Source organism: Chelmon rostratus, chromosome 2 (genome assembly GCF_017976325.1).
Source record: "Chelmon rostratus isolate fCheRos1 chromosome 2, fCheRos1.pri, whole genome shotgun sequence".
NCBI classification, from domain to species: domain Eukaryota; kingdom Metazoa; phylum Chordata; class Actinopteri; order Chaetodontiformes; family Chaetodontidae; genus Chelmon; species Chelmon rostratus.
The window spans coordinates 18,348,416-18,370,492 of record NC_055659.1 but is presented as its reverse complement, the minus strand read 5'-3'; the positions used below and the strand labels follow the sequence as shown (position 1 = coordinate 18,370,492).

General features: G+C 44.5%; 1 protein-coding gene across 1 annotated transcript in view; it reads left to right on the top strand.

Annotated features, from left to right (window-relative positions):
* The window catches only part of LOC121616719 (low-density lipoprotein receptor-related protein 1-like), a 90,654-nt gene that overhangs the window by 47,253 nt on the left and 21,324 nt on the right, over positions 1-22,077 (top strand). Inside the window, exons 11-41 of the mRNA XM_041951555.1 lie at positions 352-588; positions 1,136-1,316; positions 2,388-2,610; positions 3,205-3,394; positions 3,517-3,642; positions 4,156-4,296; positions 4,899-5,024; positions 5,127-5,243; positions 5,370-5,450; positions 6,480-6,647; positions 7,712-7,894; positions 7,979-8,176; positions 8,333-8,578; positions 9,510-9,707; positions 11,281-11,485; positions 11,649-11,813; positions 11,944-12,188; positions 12,381-12,512; positions 13,378-13,605; positions 14,628-14,802; positions 16,660-16,754; positions 16,852-17,001; positions 17,163-17,303; positions 17,530-17,655; positions 17,775-17,906; positions 18,217-18,351; positions 18,740-18,869; positions 19,000-19,126; positions 19,237-19,388; positions 19,518-19,642; positions 19,786-20,160. Coding sequence (XP_041807489.1) covers positions 352-588; positions 1,136-1,316; positions 2,388-2,610; positions 3,205-3,394; positions 3,517-3,642; positions 4,156-4,296; positions 4,899-5,024; positions 5,127-5,243; positions 5,370-5,450; positions 6,480-6,647; positions 7,712-7,894; positions 7,979-8,176; positions 8,333-8,578; positions 9,510-9,707; positions 11,281-11,485; positions 11,649-11,813; positions 11,944-12,188; positions 12,381-12,512; positions 13,378-13,605; positions 14,628-14,802; positions 16,660-16,754; positions 16,852-17,001; positions 17,163-17,303; positions 17,530-17,655; positions 17,775-17,906; positions 18,217-18,351; positions 18,740-18,869; positions 19,000-19,126; positions 19,237-19,388; positions 19,518-19,642; positions 19,786-20,160 — 5,253 coding nt within the window. The remainder of the gene's footprint in view (positions 1-351; positions 589-1,135; positions 1,317-2,387; positions 2,611-3,204; positions 3,395-3,516; positions 3,643-4,155; positions 4,297-4,898; positions 5,025-5,126; positions 5,244-5,369; positions 5,451-6,479; positions 6,648-7,711; positions 7,895-7,978; positions 8,177-8,332; positions 8,579-9,509; positions 9,708-11,280; positions 11,486-11,648; positions 11,814-11,943; positions 12,189-12,380; positions 12,513-13,377; positions 13,606-14,627; positions 14,803-16,659; positions 16,755-16,851; positions 17,002-17,162; positions 17,304-17,529; positions 17,656-17,774; positions 17,907-18,216; positions 18,352-18,739; positions 18,870-18,999; positions 19,127-19,236; positions 19,389-19,517; positions 19,643-19,785; positions 20,161-22,077) is intronic.

Genomic DNA, 22,077 nt, shown 5'->3' with positions numbered 1-22,077 from the left:
ACCAATAATAGCATTATATTGATCTGCCTCCTGAGAAAAAAACTGTCCTTGAAAATGACACAGTTGTTTTAATTAGATGCAATCCATCCTCCTCTCCCTTTGAAAAACACTTAATTTTCATTTAGGGCTTTTGCTGATCTTGCACATTATTTGCTTGTTTGATCAATACACATTACAAAAAAAAGCAGTCATGAGTCTGCATCTAATTTTCTGATTCTTTGTCAACGGAAATCGTTAAAGACCAGGATGTGGGCAGGTGAAAGGAGTTCAGTGCTAAGTGCCCCTGTTGAATTATCTGTGTATAAAATCAGGTCTAAGCTACAGTCTTTGTCCTTTCTTGTTCTGCTGCAGAACCTGAACACGAGCTCTTCCTGGTCTATGGCAAAGGTCGCCCAGGGGTCATCAGGGGCATGGACATGAATGCCAAGGTGCCAGATGAGTACATGATTCCCATAGAGAATCTGATGAACCCCAGAGCTCTGGACTTTCATGCTGAGAGCGAGTTCATTTACTTTGCCGACGCCACCAGCTACATCATCGGGCGACAGAAGATTGATGGAACAGAGAGGGATACCATTGTGAAGGAAGGTAGGGTAATGACAGCTAATTTAAGGAACAAACATGATGCTACAGCATATAGATGAAAAATTAAAGGGCTAAAGCATGGGTCAATATGATTTTGGGCTTGTGATGATTTCTGAAATCATTTGCCAGCATGTGGTTGTACATCTCCCTTCTAAACCTGTCTTCTTTAGATTGTCTCATAATAAATTTGTGCACATTATATCAAATGTTTAAGGTGACATTGAGGTTAGACAAATTCAAAACACACATTGAAATTGCAAGTGTGGGTATAAAAGGAGGGTTTTCACACAGGTTTGCAAGGGATGATAAACAATCATAGGTGATTAAGATTATTTCACAATTTCAGTCTAAAATGCATCTAATTGACAGACATTGTTTCCTCAATCCACTGTATGCATCAGTAGGCAGTTTAATGTTAAATCAAGATTTAAATCTGAAAGTATAAAGAATGTAAATTTTGATTTGCACTTGATTTAAACTTTGCAGTTAGTCATGTGTTTGTGTTTGCTGTAGCAACAGGCTTCTCACCAACAGTATGTGTCTGTCCCAGGAATCCACACAGTAGAGGGCATAGCTGTGGACTGGATGGCTGATAACTTGTACTGGACAGATGACGGGCCCAAGAAAACCATCAGCGTGGCCCGGCTGGAAAAGGCTTCGCAGACCCGCAAAACGCTCATTGAGGGAAAAATGACTCACCCTCGTGCCATTGTAGTGGATCCTCTACATGGGTGAGGGGGACAAAGAGATAGAGGGAGTGATGGAGTTTGATGTTTTTGTTCCAGAGAGAAGGGATAAAGATCATTGAGCAGGATCCAGGCTAAGATTTACACAGCCCAGTTTGAGGTTTAGGCAGTAGTTAAGATTGTGCCGACATTGAGGTGTCTGTTAAATGCAGTACACAGCATGTCAGTGTGTGCTTATTTGTGGTTAGCCAACGTACAGTAAGAGTTAATGATGGGTGGTCTTTACTTCTGGTCAGCTGGCTCAGCTGCTCTGACACTCACCTCTCAGTAAACTCTCTTACAGAACCTCTTATGTCTGAGCTGTGTATTGGTTTTATTACTCACCACTTGTGTGTTGTGTTTTTTTCCACTGTCTCTTGCCCGTGTCTCTTCACAGTTCTGCGCAGACAGCCTTATGTCATTTTCTATCAATGCCGTTTTCTATCAATGCCGTTGACCGTTATCATGATTACACTTATTACAAACTATTAATTAAATCTTTTATTAAATTCTTACTGATATGACCTCCTGGGCTCTCTCATGAGAAACGCACGCTCATACACGTGCACACACTCGTTGGATTTCTAGTGATGGGATGATGCGTTTCCACACACTTCCCGGGGGAAAGGCACTCGCCTCCACTAATGCCTGTAATCAATCAGGCTCAGAGAGAAGAGGGAGGAGGAGGAGAAATTTGCAGAGAGGAATGGAGAAGGGAATATGAAATGTTAATGCTAATGTCAGTCATTTTCCAGCAAGGGGATTGTGTCTGATTTCGCACAATGTTGTCGACAGCCAGCTGCTCACAGGCTGAGGCTGAATCAGTGGAGAAGATTGACAGGTCCTAAAGTACCTGGGTTGCCTGTGGGCAGATCAACAGAGAAGCACTGTGGAGCTGCCTCGCTGGATGCTCTAATGAGTGTTGTGTGCTTTAGGGCAGCCAGATAAAATGTCATTGCCTCTGTTAATGCCAAGAGATTCTTCAAGATGCCCCAACAAATGTTCTCATTGTTCTGTCTGGCTATCACATTTTATTCAATGTGTGCACCCATGACAGTTCCCTTGCTGCTTCCTCAGGTGGATGTACTGGACAGACTGGGAGGAGGACCCTAAGGAGAGCAAGCGAGGCAAAATTGAGCGAGCATGGATGGACGGCTCCAACAGAAATGTGTTCCTAACCAGCAAAACAGTGCTGTGGCCTAACGGTCTGAGCCTGGATATCCCACAGGGTATCCTCTACTGGGTGGATGCCTACTACGACCGCATCGAGATGGTCTACCTCAACAGCTCCGAGCGCAAGGTCAGCACTCGCTCGCCATCGTCAGGGTTACTTTACTGCAGTGAGTTCACAGGAATAGAGGCAGGAGGCTATTCTGAAGGGCAAGCTGTGAGTGAGCTAAGGAATGAGTGTAAAGCAATGGAAAATTGGTGGGTGGGCTCATCACATTGCACTCCATAGTGTGTTGGCTTGAGCCCTTTTAATCCTGCTCACTCATGGTGGCTAAATTGATGATATTTTGTTTTTACTGGCCTGTGTGTTGTCCATAATTTGGTTATATGATGTTGTTATTAGCATTTAAAATGTATAATCCAGAAACTGCAATGTTATGGTTTGATATAAAATGAATGAATCTCAAATATTTACATATTCTGAATACCAGTGAAAAGGATATTTTAGGGCCACATAGATTTATGATGTGCTTTTTTGTATCGCTGTTGCTTTTACATTCATTAGGTTTGAATGGCCTTAACTGAAGCTAGTGCTGGTATATATGCCTTTTAGATTTCTAGTTAATTCAAATGCACCCTGAATTAATATGAATGTGTTTTTTCCAAACAGTGCTTTAGTCTGTACGCTGACTTTACCATCTTGTTGCATTTCCCACATCACCAGACGGTGTACGAGGGTCAGGAACTGAATCACGCCTTTGGTCTGTGCCACTATAAACACTTCTTGTTCTGGAACGAGTACCGTAGTGGCAGCATTTACAAGCTGGACACCACCACTGGCGCTGCCACTCTGCTGCGCAACGAGAGACCGCCCATCTTTGAAATCCGCATGTACGACGCTCAGCAGCAGCAAGGTGCTTGGACACACATCACAAACAGATTATTCTCCTGTCCATCCAGCCATCCATGTTGTTCCAGATGTTTGTGTTTGCATTAACCCTTAGATATCTGCACTTTCGTGTTTGTTCGTCTACAGGCTCTAATGCCTGTCGTGTGTACAATGGCGGCTGCAGCAGTCTGTGTCTGGCCATACCGGGAGGCCGGCAGTGTGCCTGCGCAGAAGACCAAATACTGGACCCAGCTGACAACACCAGCTGCAAAGGTGAGTTCAAACCTGAATGTTTTGTATGTGCGTGTGTGGGTGAGGCACGGCATTCAAACAGGACGAGGTTTTATTTCCGGTATGTTGGACAAGATGAGCCAAGATGTGTGACTGTGTGTTTCGTTGGAACTGCTTGATGAAATCATTTGAACAAATGTTCAAACAGACAGGAGGCGGCCACAGTAACAGAAGCAGCAGTACAAAAAATACTGTGTTATTGAAGCCTAGAATAATCAAGGTGTTCCTGTTATTTTGCCCAGACATACGACATGTATGTCTGATTTTTCATGCAGTTACTAATCAGCTCATCATCAGTCTGGTGTGTGTGAGGTGGATTTTGACTGATGGGTTTCTACTTTTCTTTTAATTACTCTTTTCCACAAATTCAGTCTGTTTTCCTTCTGTTGCAAAATTTGGTAATACAAAACGGTGTCTTGTGTTTTTTTCTTCACATTGTTGATTACCTCTTTTTCACATTCCTTTTGTTCCTCTTTCCCTCAACCCCTTCCACAGCCAACCCCTCTTACGTACCCCCTCCTCAGTGCCAGTCTGGAGAGTTTGCTTGCAAGAACAACCGCTGCATCCAGGAGCGCTGGAAGTGTGACGGAGACAACGACTGTCTGGACAACAGTGACGAGGCCCCTGAGCTGTGCCGTGAGTTACTGCACGCACACACACACACACACACACACACACACACACACACACACACACACACACACACACACTGCATCTGACAGGGTTTCAAAACAGCTACCCCTCCTGCTGGTACTGAGTCAGATGAGCTACAGCAGTCTGAGTTTGACAGTTTGGTTATGCCAGAATGAAATGAGAGAGCAGACTCTGAATCTAGTGAGCATGTGTTTATACGTACTAATTTTGTGTATATGTGAGTACATGATATGTGAGAGAGAGTGTGTGTGTGTGTGTGTGTGTGTGTGTGTGTGTGTGTGTGTGTGTGCACGCGCAAGGAGGAATGTAGCAATGTCTGTGGATCTGGAAAAGCTCTCAGTCTGCTTGTCTGTCTGTCTGTGGTTGTAGTGCAGACATGTTCCCATCCCAGACAAAATAAAAGCCCGTCCAAAAAGAAAATACTAAACTGAGCTAACAAAATAAGCTGAAATATCTGCTCTGTCTTTCACTCATTTGCACCTCACATCCCTCCTCTCCTCCACCTCGCCATTCCCCGTGTGCCTCTCCCCCACATGGCTTCTCATTTGCTTCTTGCCCTTCAATACGTCCTTTCTTCTCTGCAGACCAGCACACTTGCCCCACAGACAGATTTAAATGCAAGAACAACCGCTGCATCCCTCTGCGTTGGCTTTGTGACGGCGACAATGACTGCGGGAACGATGAGGACGAATCCAACACCACCTGCTCAGGTACACAAACAAGCATGCCAACTGACAGTTTTTTTTTTTTTTTTTGCTGCTGTTGCTGTTGTTCACCACATGACATGATCTCGACACTGTGTTATCTTTTAGCTCGTACCTGCCCACCGAATCAGTACTCATGTGCCAGTGGGCGCTGCATCCCTATTTCCTGGACATGTGACCTGGACGATGACTGCGGTGACCGGTCAGATGAACCCGCCTCCTGTGGTTGGTCAATTAACTCTCACAGTATAGCTGTCTGGTGATTTATAGCTGTTTGTGCAGGTCATTTTGATACTTTTTTTTTTAGGAAGTATACGCAGCTGCATGTCTTAATTGTAGTTCTGTCCACAGCCTACCCCACATGTTTCCCCCTCACCCAGTTTACCTGCAACAACGGACGCTGCATCAACATAAACTGGCGCTGCGATAATGGTTAGTGTCTGTTCCTCATTCTCTCCTCTCTTTCTCCTGTGTGCCTGTTTACAGTGGCAACTCCTCTCTTTCCTTTGTCACAGCGTGCCGTGCATGTTTTGCCACTTTCCTCATACTGGCATACACTCTTCTATTTGTCACCTTGTATGTTTGCGTGTTTTTACGTTTTTCTCTCTTGTCTTTTGTTCTGTATTGTTGGTTTTGTTGTTCCATGTTGTGCTGTTCGCCCACTCTGCTGTCTTCCGTTGGTTCTGTCTTTCAGAAAAGGATTGTGGGGACGGCTCTGATGAGTTGAATTGTCCAAACCTGACCGGTTAGTGCATAGATCAACATGCACCACAACAGCCATGACGCTAGCTTAGTTCTAGGTTAAGCTGAGCTGGCTCAGAAACAGTTAGGGCTGCTTTTCTGCTAATTGAACATGGCCACAAGCTGAGGCCAATACTGCTGCCATTCATTTACTGCAGACAGGTTTTACGAAGGTAAATACATTCAATATATTGCAAACGGATTGTTCAGTCAACAAAATATATGGGAAACTAAAAGTGCAGTTGTTGTGTTTGCAATCAAATGAATTAAGCTCAATTTAATTAGCTATATATATAATAGGAATGCCAGGTTGAATGAAGAAAGTAGTTTAAGCACAGAATAGGTTTTCTCTCCCTGATGACTGTGAAATTAACTGCTGTAAAAAGTGCTAAAGATTAGGAATCAGGTTGCTCTTTTACATCAGCATGGGTATAAAAGTGCTTATGATGCTCTTCTGCCAAGCTCAATGTATCAGCCCTCGGTACATTCCCTCATGGTGCATGGTCTGATCTATGCAGTTTCTGTCATTATTTACTTTCTCTTCTGTCATAATCTGTTTCATTTGCATTCCATGGTTTCCACTGCAACTGTGATAATTGTGAAAAAAAGAAAAGCAATTGCTTTCTGTATATTTATGTATATATATATTTTTCCCTTTGAGGCAGTGGGCGCCTCATAGTGCGCGAGAGTGGGTGTTGTTTGACTGTGTTTGTTTTTCAGATAACGACTGTGGGGACAACAGTGATGAGGCAGGCTGTAGTCACTCCTGCTCCAGTGCTCAGTTCAAGTGCAACAGCGGCCGCTGCATCCCAGATTACTGGACCTGTGATGGGGATAATGACTGTGGGGACTACAGTGACGAGACCCATGCAAACTGCACCAATCAGGGTGAGTGTCTTAATCTACAGATCAGGTTTTTAACATTTTTAACAAATAAATTACACTACCATGCTTGAGAACTATGCTTATATCAATACAGAATGAGACATGGTTCCTAAAACGTGCTGGGGATGGACAATCCCCATGTTTTAATACTGAGACTCTGCAGTCATGTTGTCAGCTCACACTTACTCTCATAGTACTGGCTTGTTTTGCCTTGGTGTTGATTTCCCACCCTTGTTCATACAGCACACCTGCAGGAGGATGCTCTACCCTGTAATGAAGACAGCTGAGATAACTGGCGAATGTCTGTGAAATCTATAAACACACTACCACACTAGCTATGCACACCTAGACATGAAAATACCTAAAGAACCTGCATGTGATGCAAGTATCGCATCTTTGTTCAAGAAAACATGGCCCCTACTCACCAAGAAGAAGAACTTTTAGTAACGAGTCAACATTTAAAGCTAAAGCTGATGTGAAAGGCCACTATTCACAAACAGGTGGTCTTTATTATCATGCGTGGATGATTGCATCTCTGGGCTGTGTTGTCATTTACTCCCGAAGTACACTAGGCATTAAAATCACAGCTTACATTTACATTTAAGGCACTGGATGTAATAGGTTCCTGGCACCAGTCTAATGGGTACCACCACTGACACCTCATAACTCTCACTAGCCGTTTAGTGTGAGTGATTTAATGACTGCGCTCTTTTAAATAACAGCAGGATGTGATGTATGTATACCTATTTATAATCATCTATTAGTTATTATGCTTCTGTTAAGAGCAACCTTGGAACAATAACAGAAATGACTCACTAGCAGCTGCTGTTTATGACTAAAACAATGACCCACAAAAAATGCATTCTTGAATCTGTTTAGTCTTTGCTGTTGCTAAGACTTGTTGCCATCCACAGTTCTAACGGACAGCTCGTTAGTTTTTGTTTTCACAGTCTTTTGATGGTGCACATTGTCTCTGCTCAAGGCTGTGTGTCCTGATTTGATTAACGCAGGCAAGGATCGAAGACAGTGTCTTTTCAGACTCTCATGATGTGTCTCTCCCTCCACAGCCACGCGTCCCCCTGGAGGTTGTCATACTGATGAGTTTCAGTGCCGAATGGACGGCCTGTGCATCCCCTTGCGTTGGCGCTGCGACGGGGACACGGACTGCATGGACCTGAGCGATGAGAAGAACTGCGAAGGTGTCACTCACATGTGCGACCCAGCTGTCAAGTTTGGCTGCAGGGACTCTGGTGAGGACACTCCAAATTAAGAAACATGTGAAGTACACAAAGTCAGTTTAGGTGATTCTTTTTAACCCCGCCCTCTGTCCACAGCACGCTGTATCAGCAAAGCCTGGGTGTGCGACGGAGACAGTGACTGTGAGGACAACTCAGACGAAGACAACTGTGAAGCGCTGGTGTGTAAACTCTCTCACCATGTCTGCGCCAACGACTCCACCATCTGCCTGCCTGCAGAGAAACTTTGCGATGGCACTGATGACTGCCCAGATGGCTCTGATGAGAAACTCTGTGGTAAGAGACAGCAGCACCCAGGCTGTGTTTCAGTACAGGGAACGCCATAACAGCACGCAAAACCCTGCATCTTAAATCAAGGCTTCAGTGGTTTAATAACAGTGCTGTGTAGCTATCCCTTGTGTCAGTCCTCCTCTGATTTTCTCCATTTTATAGACCTGTGCTCACTGGACAATGGCGACTGCAGCCATAACTGCACAGTGGCCCCTGGCGAGGGGGTGATCTGTTCCTGTCCACTGGGCATGGAGTTAGGGCCCGACAACAAGACCTGTCAGATCCAGAGCTTCTGTGCCAAACACCTTAAGTGCAGTCAGCGCTGCGAACAGGACAAGTTCAGTGTGAAATGTTCCTGTTATGAGGGCTGGGAACTGGAGCCTGACATGGAGAACTGCAAGAGCACGGGTAAGGGACTGAAACGGTACAAGTCGGGGGAAGAGGGGAAGGGGAAGTCAAAAGACACTGGTGAAGAATTTAAAGGATCAATTAATGCGAGCTGTACTGTGAGGGAGGAAGCTAGAGAAGTGAATGTGTTCTGGGCTTTGTCAGGGTTCAAGACTGCAGAATCAAAAAGTGTGGTGTGGGTTTGGGATCAAGCAAAGGAGAGGCCGCCCAAGCAGGAAACTGTGTGGTTAGAGGAGACTCACTGTGCCAAAATGTGATACTCCTTTGGACAACAGACAGAGCACTGGAGACAGAGAAGAGGAAGAGCTTAAATGCTGTTCACACAAGTATATGATGAGGGAAAAGGTTCACTAAGAAAACATAAAAAGACCTGGGTATTAGTTTCTGTCATTATTTTTTTATGAAAGGAAAGAATCTGAAATATTAAATAATAAAGTGAGGAACAGATATGCTTTTTGTTAGAGTCAGGGAGAGGGCAAGGTGAGAAAAAAAACAGAAACCGCTTAGTCACATTAAACCAGCTTCGAATTTTATTATCCACATAAAGAATATAATTCTCTGCCTGCAGCAACTAGCCAATGAGGAAACATGAATTTATGATTGTGGTCGTCAGTGCCAGGTCTTAGAAACTAGCCACCAGCACCCCGTCATTCATCCTAGTGCCTGTCTGGATGCCTGTTAGCTACAGATAACTCCTGTCTTATTTACACTGTGTTTTAATTACCAAGGATTAGAGCCACTTTCAACACAGCCCCTTTTTCATTGGACAAGTCACACACTGCAGTAGAACATGGCTGTGATGCTTTCCACACTGCGGAGCAGAGCTGCTCTGCAGTATTTTGAGTAATAGTCAACGGTGACCCAGCGAAGGGTTTTAACCCTTTTAACTGTTTTAACGATGGCCGCTGACCTCTCCTGCTCATGTCCACAGATCCTTTCCAACCCTTTATCATTTTCTCGAACCGCCATGAGATCCGCCACATTAATCTGAATAAAGGAGAGTACAGTGTGTTGGTACCAGGCCTGAGGAATACCATTGCCCTGGACTTCCATCTCAGCCAGAGCGCCCTCTATTGGACTGACGTGGTGGAGGACAAGATTTACCGTGGGAAGCTGTCTGAAAATGGAGGTGAGCCTTTATAACACAATCAATATGCTTAAAAGGCTTCTTGGACCATTTGCTATGTTTGTCTTATGTAGGATTAAATACACAGTTCATACAGATGATTTATATTTTGCCATAAAACTGATGATGAAGACCATGAGACCACATCTCATGGTCTTCATCAGGAGATAGAGATCACATAAGCACACATCAGAAGATTTTCTTTACATTTACTTTCATGATTAAGACAACACCATCAGATAAAGTCAAAATACACATTTGGAGAATGGAATTTACAATAAAAGGGGCTTTCTGTTTAAAATTAAGACAGATTAAGTGTCGAGAGCAAGTTATTGTATTAAGGTTTCACTGGATAAGAGAGATTTCACTGGTTTCACTGGATCATAAAATTTGAATCTCTAAATACGGTACTGCACCCTGTGGAAATATTTTGTAGTTCCTTTGAAGTAAACCATATGTACTTATTAAAGTTTTAATGATGGCGATTTTGTCGTGCTCAAATGTTTGTGACACTGCCTGGCAGGCAAGAATATCCAGTCAAACATGTAAAATTGCAGCGCGTAAAGCTGCACTGTTGGTGCTGTTACTGTGGCTCAGATGTGGTTTCAAAAAGGCCAGATCAGATAATCATGACCAGTGCGCATGACAAACAAGGCCCTCTCATCTCTGCAGCAGCAATAATGAGCAAATCATGTGTAAAAGTTGCAACTTAATTGCATGTATGTGGCTGTGCATGTGGTCGTTGTGTGCCACGTTTGCTAGGCACAGCCATTAAGTGTGTGTTTTCTTTGCTCCAGACAGGATAATGATCTCCAACAATTAGACATGTCCCTCTTTTTAGGAACCTATGGGAAAATGAAAGGGATAGAAAGAGGCTGGAAAATGTCTCTATATCCCTGCAAGACATCATATATTTATTTTCTTTCTGGCCCTCTCTGTAATTGTAGTATTACACCCCCTGCTGTTCCACTACTGTGTTTATTTATGTTGTCATTTATCATACTGTCATGTGTTTTCTCCCCAACATAGCATCTAACCATTTGATTAAAGGAATTACAGTTTGTGATGCAATGCTAGCTTTGAATCCAAATGGCTTGATCACATTTACATAATTTGTAAATACTGAGGCAAAGCGGATCACTGCTTTGGGTTGCTGTACAATCTGAAATGTTGCCATCAGCAAATCCCAGCCTTCGAAGCCTTTATCCGTACATATTGAAATACTGTGTGAATTCATTAAGAAACTTAAGCACCCCAGAGGAATGTTTATTTTATTGAGTAGTTAGAAGAAATATGATTAGATCAGATTTCTCAAACAGTTTTAAACAAAACAAACACTTTGTTATATAGTTAGATAGATGGATTTTACAAACAAACAAAGGTATTGATATCCAGTTGGAACTGAGGAGGATTAAAACACAATGAAGTTTAAATATAATTTCCATTGTAGTCCTCATTAGAAAATGGAAAGGGTAAGATGACGTATCTTCAAGTAATGCTCAGGTAGTTTGAAATACATACAAAACAAAACAAGATATTCACCATTTTTCCTGCCATTTTTTATCTGTCCTTGTAGCTCTGACCAGCTTCGATGTGGTCATCCAGTATGGGCTGGCTACCCCTGAGGGCTTGGCAGTGGACTGGATAGCAGGAAACATTTACTGGGTGGAAAGCAACCTGGATCAGATAGAGGTGGCCAAGTTGGACGGAACCATGAGGACCACGTTGCTGGCTGGGGAGGTGGAGCACCCTCGAGCTATTGCCCTGGATCCCCGGGATGGGTAACTTCTACACTGTTTACTGCACCTCCTGCTGATATAAAAAAAAACACATTTACAATAAATTACAGTGTTGTTTAAAAGGTAAATATTTTAGTAATCACATGGCTGGTGACTTAATGTTTTGATAAATGCATGTCCATGTTGTTGCATGATGCTGCTGCAGGATCCTCTTCTGGACAGACTGGGATGCCAGTTTGCCCAGGATTGAAGCTGCATCCATGAGTGGAGAAGGCAGGAAGACCATCCATAAGGAAACTGGCAATGGAGGCTGGCCAAACGGACTCACTGTGGATTATCTAGAGCGCCGCATCCTCTGGATTGATGCCCGGTAAAAAGAAAAAAAAAAACAAGGGCACAGACATGAACACAAACACACTCATGCAAACACCTTATTGATGCACATACTGTACCTTTCATTCCTAGCCAGGCTTTCATTGAAATAATTGTGTTATACACAGGTCTGATGCTATTTACTCAGCCAAGTATGATGGTTCTGGACTGATTGAGGTTCTGAGGGGGCATGAGTATCTGTCACATCCCTTCGCCGTCACTATGTACGGCGGAGAGGTTTACTGGACGGACTGGAGGACCAACACGCTGGCTAAGGCAAACAAGTGGACAGGAAGCAATGTCACCGTGGTCGAGAGAACCAACACACAACCTTTTGACCTTCAGGTCTGCCATCCATCCAGACAGCCGCAGGGTGAGAACAGTAGAACTGCAGTCTTCAAATTTAAGCTCAGCAAAGCTGCAGAACTCGTTTGTTCCTTTACAGCTAGTATATTCATTCTGGGAGTGACGACTGTTGTGAACATTGTGAAAACAGAGAGGTATTAAACAAGCTGTTTTATGAGACATTCAAGTATACATTTTGAATTATTGTTCCTCTCCCTAGCCCCTAACCCATGTGCTGCTAAAGACGGCAAGGAGCCCTGCTCTCATCTATGTCTCATCAACTACAATCAGACATTCTCGTGTGCCTGCCCTCACCTCATGAAGCTGGGCCCTGACAAACGCACTTGCTATGGTAAGCGTGAACACACGTACATAATTGCAGTAGAAACACACTCTTTGATTCCCCTTTCAGCCAGAAGACATTTTCCCCTCTGCTTGTCTTGGCAACATTGTCGCTGAATGCCACAGTGTAATCTCCATCCTTGCAGAATCGTTTATTTCCGTTTGTGTGTGTGTGTGTGTGTGTGTGTGAGAGAGAGAGAGAGAGAGAGAGAGAGAGGATTAAACAATCTAAACTTTTTTCACTTTGAGGTGCTACTGCTGTGACAGCTTTGGAGCGCATTGAAGTGTCTGTCCGTGAAAAGTGAGAGCGGGTCTGTTTATTCAGTGTGTGAGTTTAGTATTCAGGGCAGCACTTTCTATTATCTTCAGGGGTAATGGAATGGAGAGCCCCATTCTGTCTGATGCAGGCGTCAGCCACAACCCTCCACATCCACCACCTACTCTGGCCAGGCCGATATGCCCCGACATAGTCATTACTCTCCCCCTCTCTCTTTCCTCTTCCCTCTCTTCCTGTCCATCATTTAAGCTGCACACAGTTAAATGATGATAGGACTGTTCAGACTAATGCAGTTGTAATGTATCTGCCCTGATTGAATTCACTCTGGCTGTCACAGTGCTATTGAGTTAGCCAGCCAGACACAATCATTAGAGTCAAAGATGCAGTTGGATTAAGTGTTTGTTCAAGTGGCAGGAATAATGTGCAGATGCACCCATCCTTGCTGCAGCCACCTATCCCCACAACTCTGGCATTAGTGTGCACTCAGGCATTTGACTTTTGACTTGAAGCTGCATTTAACTCCTGATTGCTCCCATTGAATACCAAAGCTTTGGAGAATTACTGATGGATGCATGTCAACATGTTCCCTACCTTGCAGAGTCTCGTCAGTTCCTGCTGTATGCTCGTCAGATCGAGATCAGAGGAGTGGACATCGACAACCCCTACTACAACTACATCATCTCCTTCACTGTGCCTGACATCGACAACGTGACTGTGGTGGACTACGACGCTCTGGAGCACCGTATCTACTGGTCAGACGTCCGCACCCAGACCATCAAGAGAGCTTTCATTAATGGCACTGGAGTTGAGACTGTGGTCTCTGCTGGTAAGGAGGAGACAACACAGTAGAATACACACCAAACTCAAGGAGCATTGTTTTCAGTTTGTACACATTTTTCTGAAAAAGAAACAGATTTTCAATTCAATTCAAACAGGCAGATTAGTTTAAACACCTTTCACTTATGAAAGATATTATGTCCATAAGCTTCTAAAAGTTGGGTTTCCTGCCCCAAGAAGACACAGTTGCAGTTTGCAGTAAAAAATGTCCTCTTGTGGTGAGGTTACTGCAGAATATATAACAATAGAAAGTGAATGAAAAAAACAAGAAGAAATGGAACTGATTTCAACTGATTATCCCCCACAGTTGTGTATTAAACAATGAAGGTATAATTTACCATTTATCCATTTTCAGATTTCCTGTCAATCCTCGCATTTTGTTCACTCTTTAAATCATTTTTTTTTATTCAAAGAAGCCTTGACAAAGCCAGAAAAATAGCCCTTAATATATTCATAGAGTACAAATTGTCTTATTTTGCAAAGACACACCATTGTTGACTGTTTGGTAAACCCCTCCTCCAAAGACCAATTATCCAATCATAGCTTAGCAACTGCAACTAACTTACCGAAGTGATCTGCATGAAGCCCAAGTAATGGCAATACTGTGCACCCAAAGAGTTTGGAGGGTGGTGTCTTTTTGCCTGGCACATGAAGCTTTAGCCTCAGTCTTTTAGCATGATATCATGATGTGCAATTATCAAGTGCATTTAATACCCTTTTACATGGTTCAGTTGGAGTTAATTAGCTAGCTAGCTACAGCTGATGAAACTGCTAGCGACAGTTGTGTTAAACTGATGTGCTACCATGGAAAGCTTGACAGGCGCAACACCAGCAGGGGTGTAGGGGCTTAACAATGGGTCAGTTGAAATGTTTTTTGTTGCAGTTCTCCCCCCTTTCTCTCTAGGTTCTGAGTTGGACAATGATGTAAAAGGCACGTCTGATTATTTTTACTTATTTTTCAACATGACTGAGATGGTCGACTAATGGTTCTGTGTGTTTCTCTTTCATCAGATCTGCCCAACGCTCACGGCCTGGCGGTGGACTGGGTGTCCAGAAACCTATTCTGGACCAGTTATGATGCCAATAAGAAGCAGATAAATGTTGCCAGACTTGATGGCTCCTTTAAAAATGCTGTCATCCAAGGCCTGGACAAACCACACTGTCTGGTGCTGCATCCAATATTGGGGTTGGTCGCCCACACACACACACACACACACACACACACACACACACACACACACACACACACACACAAACACACAAACAGACACACACACACACACACTCTAAAGCTGTCACACTTTGTCAAAATGAGTCTTTCAGAAATTGCTCTCAGACACCCTCCTGATTTCACTTTTAACCTACAACACACACGTACACACAGATGTGCACACACACACACACAATCATCAGCAGTGTCCGGCTGTCAGGCTCCCCTCTGTTTGCAGTCAGCAATAACAGGCGGAGTACTGTGGTATAGATGGTAGCTGACCTCTGACTGTTTCTTCACTCAGGAAGTTGTTCCAGTTTTTCTCACCTCATGTCATCTTTCTCCGCCTGTCGCTCTCTTTCTCTATCTTGCTCCAGTTCTATTTTGAAAGAAAGTCTATCTCAGTGCAGAAGCTATCTATGAATTATTTACAGCCAGTGTCTCTGTCGCTTTCTGCCGCTATTTCTGTTCCAGTGTTTATCTTACATCCTGTCCCCTTCTGTCTTGTTCAGCAAATATCCACCCCCCCCGTCTTCCCTCTCCTCCCCTCATTCCCCCTCAACTCCCCCAAACAGTGCCTGACCTCAGCCTCTCCTCGTACCAGCAGAGCAGAGAGATACCATCTGTATTTATATATTTAGTTTTGTCCTGCAGGAATATGTGTGCTTTTGAGTATTTGAGGTGGATGAAGAGAGGATATTTTCTTAAGAAATGTCTCTGCCTCCTTTGTGTTTTTTTGTGTACTCCTTCCTCCCTTTCAAAGACAGCCTACTTAAGTGGAGGAATGTTTCCGATCTGAGCATTGTTGGCATGGGGGAAAATGGGAAGCAGATGCTGGATGCATATGCCGGCACTGTCTCCTCTTTCTGGCACACAAACACACTACCCAGAATACGTCCAGGAGTGGGTGGGGACAAAAAGAGTCGAGGAGGGACAAGCTCAGACTCACATATGTGTGTGTGTATGCGCAAAAACACGAGAATGTGGGCGTTTAAATGCACCAGAAACTTTATTTAAAGGCATTTTAACAAACAAATGAAGGGTGTGGTGGATGTGGTAGGATTTAACAGGAAGTGGGTGATGGGGGCAGACGATGGATACCCTTTAAACATAGACTACAGGCAGTCTAAACACAGTGACTGATGATCACATTGTCCTGTATACTCCACGGGTGTTCAGTGAGGACATTGACAAGTTTGAGAAACAACTAACTTGGAGGCAAAAGAAAGGTGTTTATGGGAGTGTGTGTGTTATGGGAGAATGAGCGTGTCAGTGATGGAATGGCGGGACAGCAGTCATTTTTTCAGCATCTGTTGAACTTGATTGGGCCTCGCATATTGCATTAAAAAAACAAAACGTTTGTGTTAAAGTCGCACACAGCTTGATATGATTTAGGGACCAAATGCTCCACAGATTCACCAGTGTTTTGTTGTTACTGTTACAATTACTATTGCCAATTACTGTTGCCAATTTATGTAACCAGGCAGTCTGTTTTTCAAGAGGGAAAACATTTAGTAAGATCTAACATGTAACCACAAAACCAGCCACATGTTAACAAATATAAAGGCAGACAGACAACAATCAACCAACACAAATTCTTTAACTAACACCAAGAGTCATAAAAACACGACATGATCAGGAAAATCTCCAAGAGCAATGAATGAAAGACTGTCGCTCGAGAGCTGTTTGCAGTTCATTCAAGTCAATTCAGTTCAAGATGAGAAGAGAGGATTCAGATGTGAGGTGGATTGGCTTCAGTGCGTAAGGAAGCTCAGGACGGCTAATTGATTCCTTCAAATCATGAGTTTGTAATGCCTTTTTTGTCTCCTTCAGGAAACTCTATTGGACAGATGGGGACACCATCAACATGGCCAACACAGATGGCAGCAACCGCAGCGTCCTCTTCACCAACCAGAAAGGCCCTGTGGGTGAGTGACGTACTGTCCCTCTTTGTGTGACTGCGTGAGAGACAGCACACCCAAGTGACAGGGCAGGTCATTACATGGAAAAATCTGTGTTTTCCAGGTCTCTCCATTGACTTTGACACTGAGCAGCTATACTGGATCAGCTCAGGAAACAGCACCATCAACCGCTGTAAGCTGGACGGCTCTGGACTGGAAGTGCTTGAGGGGGCAAAGGGCAAGCTGACCAAGGCCACTGCTCTGGCCATCATGGGTAGGTCTCCAGAAAATGTTAACTTTAGCCAGTGAAGTAGAGAGAGGTCCGCCATGATGCTTGTGCCTTCCAATGTTGCTCTGCGTTAATGGTTCTTCTAGTGTTCTGGTCTGGTTCTAGTGGAGAGTGTGTTGAGCATCCTGTTGTGTGTTGTCCTTTAGGAGAGAAGCTGTGGTGGGCGGACCAAGGAACCGATCAGATAGGAACCTGCGACAAGAAGGACGGTGGCAGCTGGAAAGTCCTGAGGAACAGCACGTCCCCTATGATGCACATGAAAATCTACAATGAAACTGTGCAGAGAGGTGCACACACCAACTTTTTCTGAGCCTATGCAACATTTGTTTTCTTGAAATCACTTAGCAAAAGATGAAAAAATCAAGTGAGGAAAAGATGTCCTTGTCTCATCGAAGGTCTGTTTTGCCTGCTGCGTGTAGCCTGTTTATCTATGCCAAAGCACATCTGTTTATGTCTCTGTAACTCCTCTTTGATTTGTTTTGTATATTTGTTCTCATGCTTTTGTGTTCCCAGGCACCAATCTCTGCAGTAATAACAATGGAGACTGTTCCCAGCTGTGTCTCCCCACCTCCCCGACCACCAGAGCCTGCATGTGCACTGCAGGATACAGCCTGCGGACAGGGCAACAGTCTTGTGAGGGTACGATGGATTCATACACTTACACAGTGCATTTGTGATTCAGATGAATTTGACGAATATAATGAATGTGTGATGCAACACAAACTTTGGGCTCAAAACAGGTGTTTTTTTCACTGTAGGTGTTGGCTCTTTCCTGCTGTACTCTGTGCATGAAGGCATACGTGGTATTCCTTTGGACCCATCAGACAAGTCTGACGCCCTGGTACCAGTGTCAGGCACATCCCTGGCTGTGGGCATTGATTTCCATGCTGGTAAGCCTGTTTACAACATATGTTTTTTATTTTCAAATGCTAGATAGGGAAGAATTACCCCAGCGTGAAGCGTAATTTATCACTGCATTTAGTATGTGTTACTGTATAAGATATGAAAACAGCTGTAATAATAATAACGATAAACTTTTGCATTTTGTCATTTTTGAAATGCAGTTCATCAGGCTTTACAACAAAGAAATCACATGCACCAAGTGCTTCACATGAAAAAGACATAGAATAAACATTAAAACAGAGCTAATTAATATAAAATAACCTGGATTTATAATCTGTGTTTTGCTCATTTTCACAGACAATGACACAATCTACTGGGTGGATATGGGCCTGAGCACCATTAGCAGGGCCAAGAGAGACCAGACGTGGCGAGAGGACGTGGTCACTAATGGCATCGGCAGGGTGGAAGGCATCGCTGTCGACTGGATAGCAGGTGAGCAACACCTCAGACATGTAAAGAAAACAGTGTGCATGACCAAAATGGTGCAAGTCAAACAGTATCAATCATACTGTGTTGCCTTTTGCTGTCATTTATCATCCTTGCACAGACTGTTAGTCTGTGTTACCACACAGGAGGAAGGAAGATTCCACACAATAGGGGAAACTATTGTGCTAATTGAGAAAGCTGGAAAAACACAAAGAACAGACATAGAAAAGAAAAAACAAAGCACCTGACACCTGAACTGTGAAAAAGGCCACTCATAATGACACTTCACTTGTCAGAAACGGAGGTCAGACAGGATAAATATGCGCTTCGCTACACAAGCAGCACATGCTCAAGATCCTCCAGAGCATCACTGTTTGTCCTCTGTGCTCTACAGGAAACATCTACTGGACGGACCAAGGCTTCGATGTGATTGAGGTGGCCAGACTGAACGGCTCCTTCCGCTATGTGGTGATCTCCCAGGGCCTGGACAAGCCTCGTGCCATCACCGTCCATCCCGAGAAAGGGTGAGAGGAAACAACGCTGGCTCTAGCTCCACTTACCACTGTAGCTGTCTTTAGCTCCTGCTTCTGTAATCTCTCAGATTATTAATGAGTAAGGAAGTCATCTCTGTGCTGTGTTTGCGTGTGTGTGCAGCTACCTGTTCTGGACCGAGTGGGGCCAGTACCCACGTATTGAGAGGTCCCGTCTGGACGGCACTCAGAGGGCTGTCCTGGTCAATGTCAGTATCAGCTGGCCCAACGGCATCTCCATTGACTATGAGGTGAAGTGTACCAGCCCGTTCTTGCATTCAGATCACTTTGTTACAGTGCAGACAGTGGACATTGCATCACAGCATTATCTCAACCATTACACTTGAATGTGTGCATGCAGGAGAGTCTGCTGTACTGGTGTGACGCCAGGACGGATAAGATTGAACGCATCAACCTGGAGACTGGAGAGAACAGGGAAGTGGTGCTGGCCAACAACAACATGGACATGTTCTCTGTGTCTGTGTTTGAGAGCTATATTTACTGGAGTGACAGGTCAGATATTACCCCCCCCACACACACACACCTTTACCCACAGTCTTTATATTAATATATATTTATATTTTTCTCACCTGCAAGCTTCACAATCAGTTTCATTATTTTGTTCTGTCTGCTTTGAACCAGGACGCATGCTAATGGCTCCATAAAGAGAGGCAGCAAGGACAACGCCACAGACTCTGTGTCTCTGAGGACTGGCATTGGGGTGCAGCTCAAAGACATCAAGGTTTTCAACAGGGCCAGGCAGCAAGGTGAGTATTGAATTTAAAGCTGTAAAATCTCTGCTGTTGAGCATCGTTCAAAGCATATTTCTATGAAATGTCACATTTTTTTGTCTTGTACTAGTGCGTTTTCTAGTCGATGATTATTTAATGGCTGTCATTTCTGTGCACAGGAACAAACGTGTGCAAAGACAACAATGGTGGTTGTCAGCAGCTTTGTCTTTTCCGTGGCAACGGACAGCGTACATGTGCTTGCGCCCACGGCATGCTGGCTGAAGACGGCCGCGGCTGCCGTGACTATGATGGCTACCTGCTCTACTCCGAGCGCACCATACTAAAGAGTGTCCACCTGTCAGATGAAAACAACCTGAACGCACCCATTAAACCATTCGAGGACCCTGAGCACATGAAGAATGTCATCGCGCTCACTTTTGATTATAGAGGCGGTGGAGGGAAGGGAGCTAACCGCATCTTCTTCAGTGACATTCACTTCGGCAACATCCAGCAGATCAGTGATGACGGGTCCGACCGCAAGACTGTGGTAGAGAGTGAGTATTATCACAGCTTAAGTTTCTGTATACTTTTTTTTTTTCATTCATGTCATTAGTCAACAGACTTTTAGGTTACTCCACTTTTTAAAGTGAATAACAAAGAACCTTAGTCGTTGTTTAAACTCAGACCCTGCAGTGACAAATCTTCCTGGAGAAGAAAACAGCAGAAACAGAGTTCCCCAAAACACCCAAACTGTTCTGAATACAGCCAGGAAGCTTTTATTCTGAAGTTATAACTGAACTAGACACAAAAGGAAAGACCTTTTTTTATCTGTGCTGTGAGAACAGACTGTGTACGAACATAAACAGGTCGACAGATAGACTTTTATTCACCTTATCTCAGCACAACAAAACACAGGTGCACCGTTAATGTTTCACCAAAGTGCCTTTTACTTTAAACTGTTTTTACAAGGAATTCGTGTTTCAGGATTGTTTGTTCCACTGTCCCTGTAGAGCAGCACCTCCCAGAGCAGTTTGATCTTCTTGTACAATATCCAGACAACCAGTGAATGTTGTAAAGAGGCAAAGATATTGAGTGTTGTCTCCTGTTGAGAGTGCTGTTTTTGCCTTGTTAAGCAGACTTTCCTCATAAGGGTTATGGTTGTATCCATTTTTTTTCATATGAATCTGTCAGCAAAACAGCTCAGCTTGTAATTGTTTTATTGTGCCCAGTAGTCTTTGCTCAGTGTTTGTGTGTCAGGTGTTCAGTTATATCCAAGTAGTTGTTGATAATGATACTGTCAGGCAGCAGCCATAGCGACAGCCACACCGGCTCCTTGCCCTCCCCTCTTGAACAGCCTCAGTAAATCTTGTCTGAACTTTTGGGACATGAGCACATAGAGGATGGGGTTCATCACTGTAGAGGAGGTCGCCATGAGGCGTGCAAACACGGTGATGGGGCCATAACGGGGTGAGGCGCCAGTAGCCCCTGAGCTTTCATCTGCCAATAAGGCTAGCATCAGGGCGTAGGACGGCAGCCAGCACAGGGTAAAAGCAAGCACCAACATGGCCGACGTCTGGGTCACTTTGCTCTGGTACCGCTCTACTTGAGGGGCACAGCCGGCATGCCGACTCCTCCACAGGAACAAGTAGATTCTGATGTACGCCACAGCAATGGTGACCAGTGGAAGCAGGAAGGCCATGAGGAAGTGAAACAGTCCATAGATCAGCTGGTCTCTGTGGGACAGGAAGGCAAAGCAAGCGAGGCCATCAAGGGCTTGGTGTGGAGTTCCCACAAAGCGAAATATCAGCTGGGGAGCAGCCAGGCAGCAAGCTGGGACCCAGAGGAGCACAGCAGCTATAGACACCCGGCGAGGGGACAGGAGGCTATAGGCTCTGGTAGGCTGCACCACAGTCAGATAGCGAGACACAGCCAGCGTGGCCAGCGTGAAGACGCTGGCCGAGGAGCCGGCTGATCCCAAGAAGCCAACCAGACGACACATGAAGTCCCCAAACGGCCAGTGCTGCATGGCGATGGTGACAGTGTGGAAGGGAAGCATGGAGAGCAAAAGCAGGTCTGCAGAACTCAGAGCCAGCAGGAGCACGTCTGTTCCTGTGCCTGTCATGGAGCTTTGAGGAGCCTGTCCAATACGTCCCACTCCCCTTCTCTGCCTCCCACACAGGATCACCATCACCAAGGTGTGCCCACAAACTCCCAGCACCAGAATCAGTGCATCTAATATTGGGACTAGGACCTTCTCCACATTGCCCGGACTAGCATCACTGCTGTTCCCCAGCAAATCCTCTGATCCTGAAGAGTTCCACAGCAGCATCCTGTCTTCAGTTATGGAGTGGAGGTGTCTTCAGTTATGGAGTGGAGGTGTCTTCAGTTATGGAGTGGAGGTGTCTTCCAGTCGTACTGCTGCTGTTAAAGCACAGTTTGCTTTTGGTTTGGTCAAATATGCTCAAGCCAGT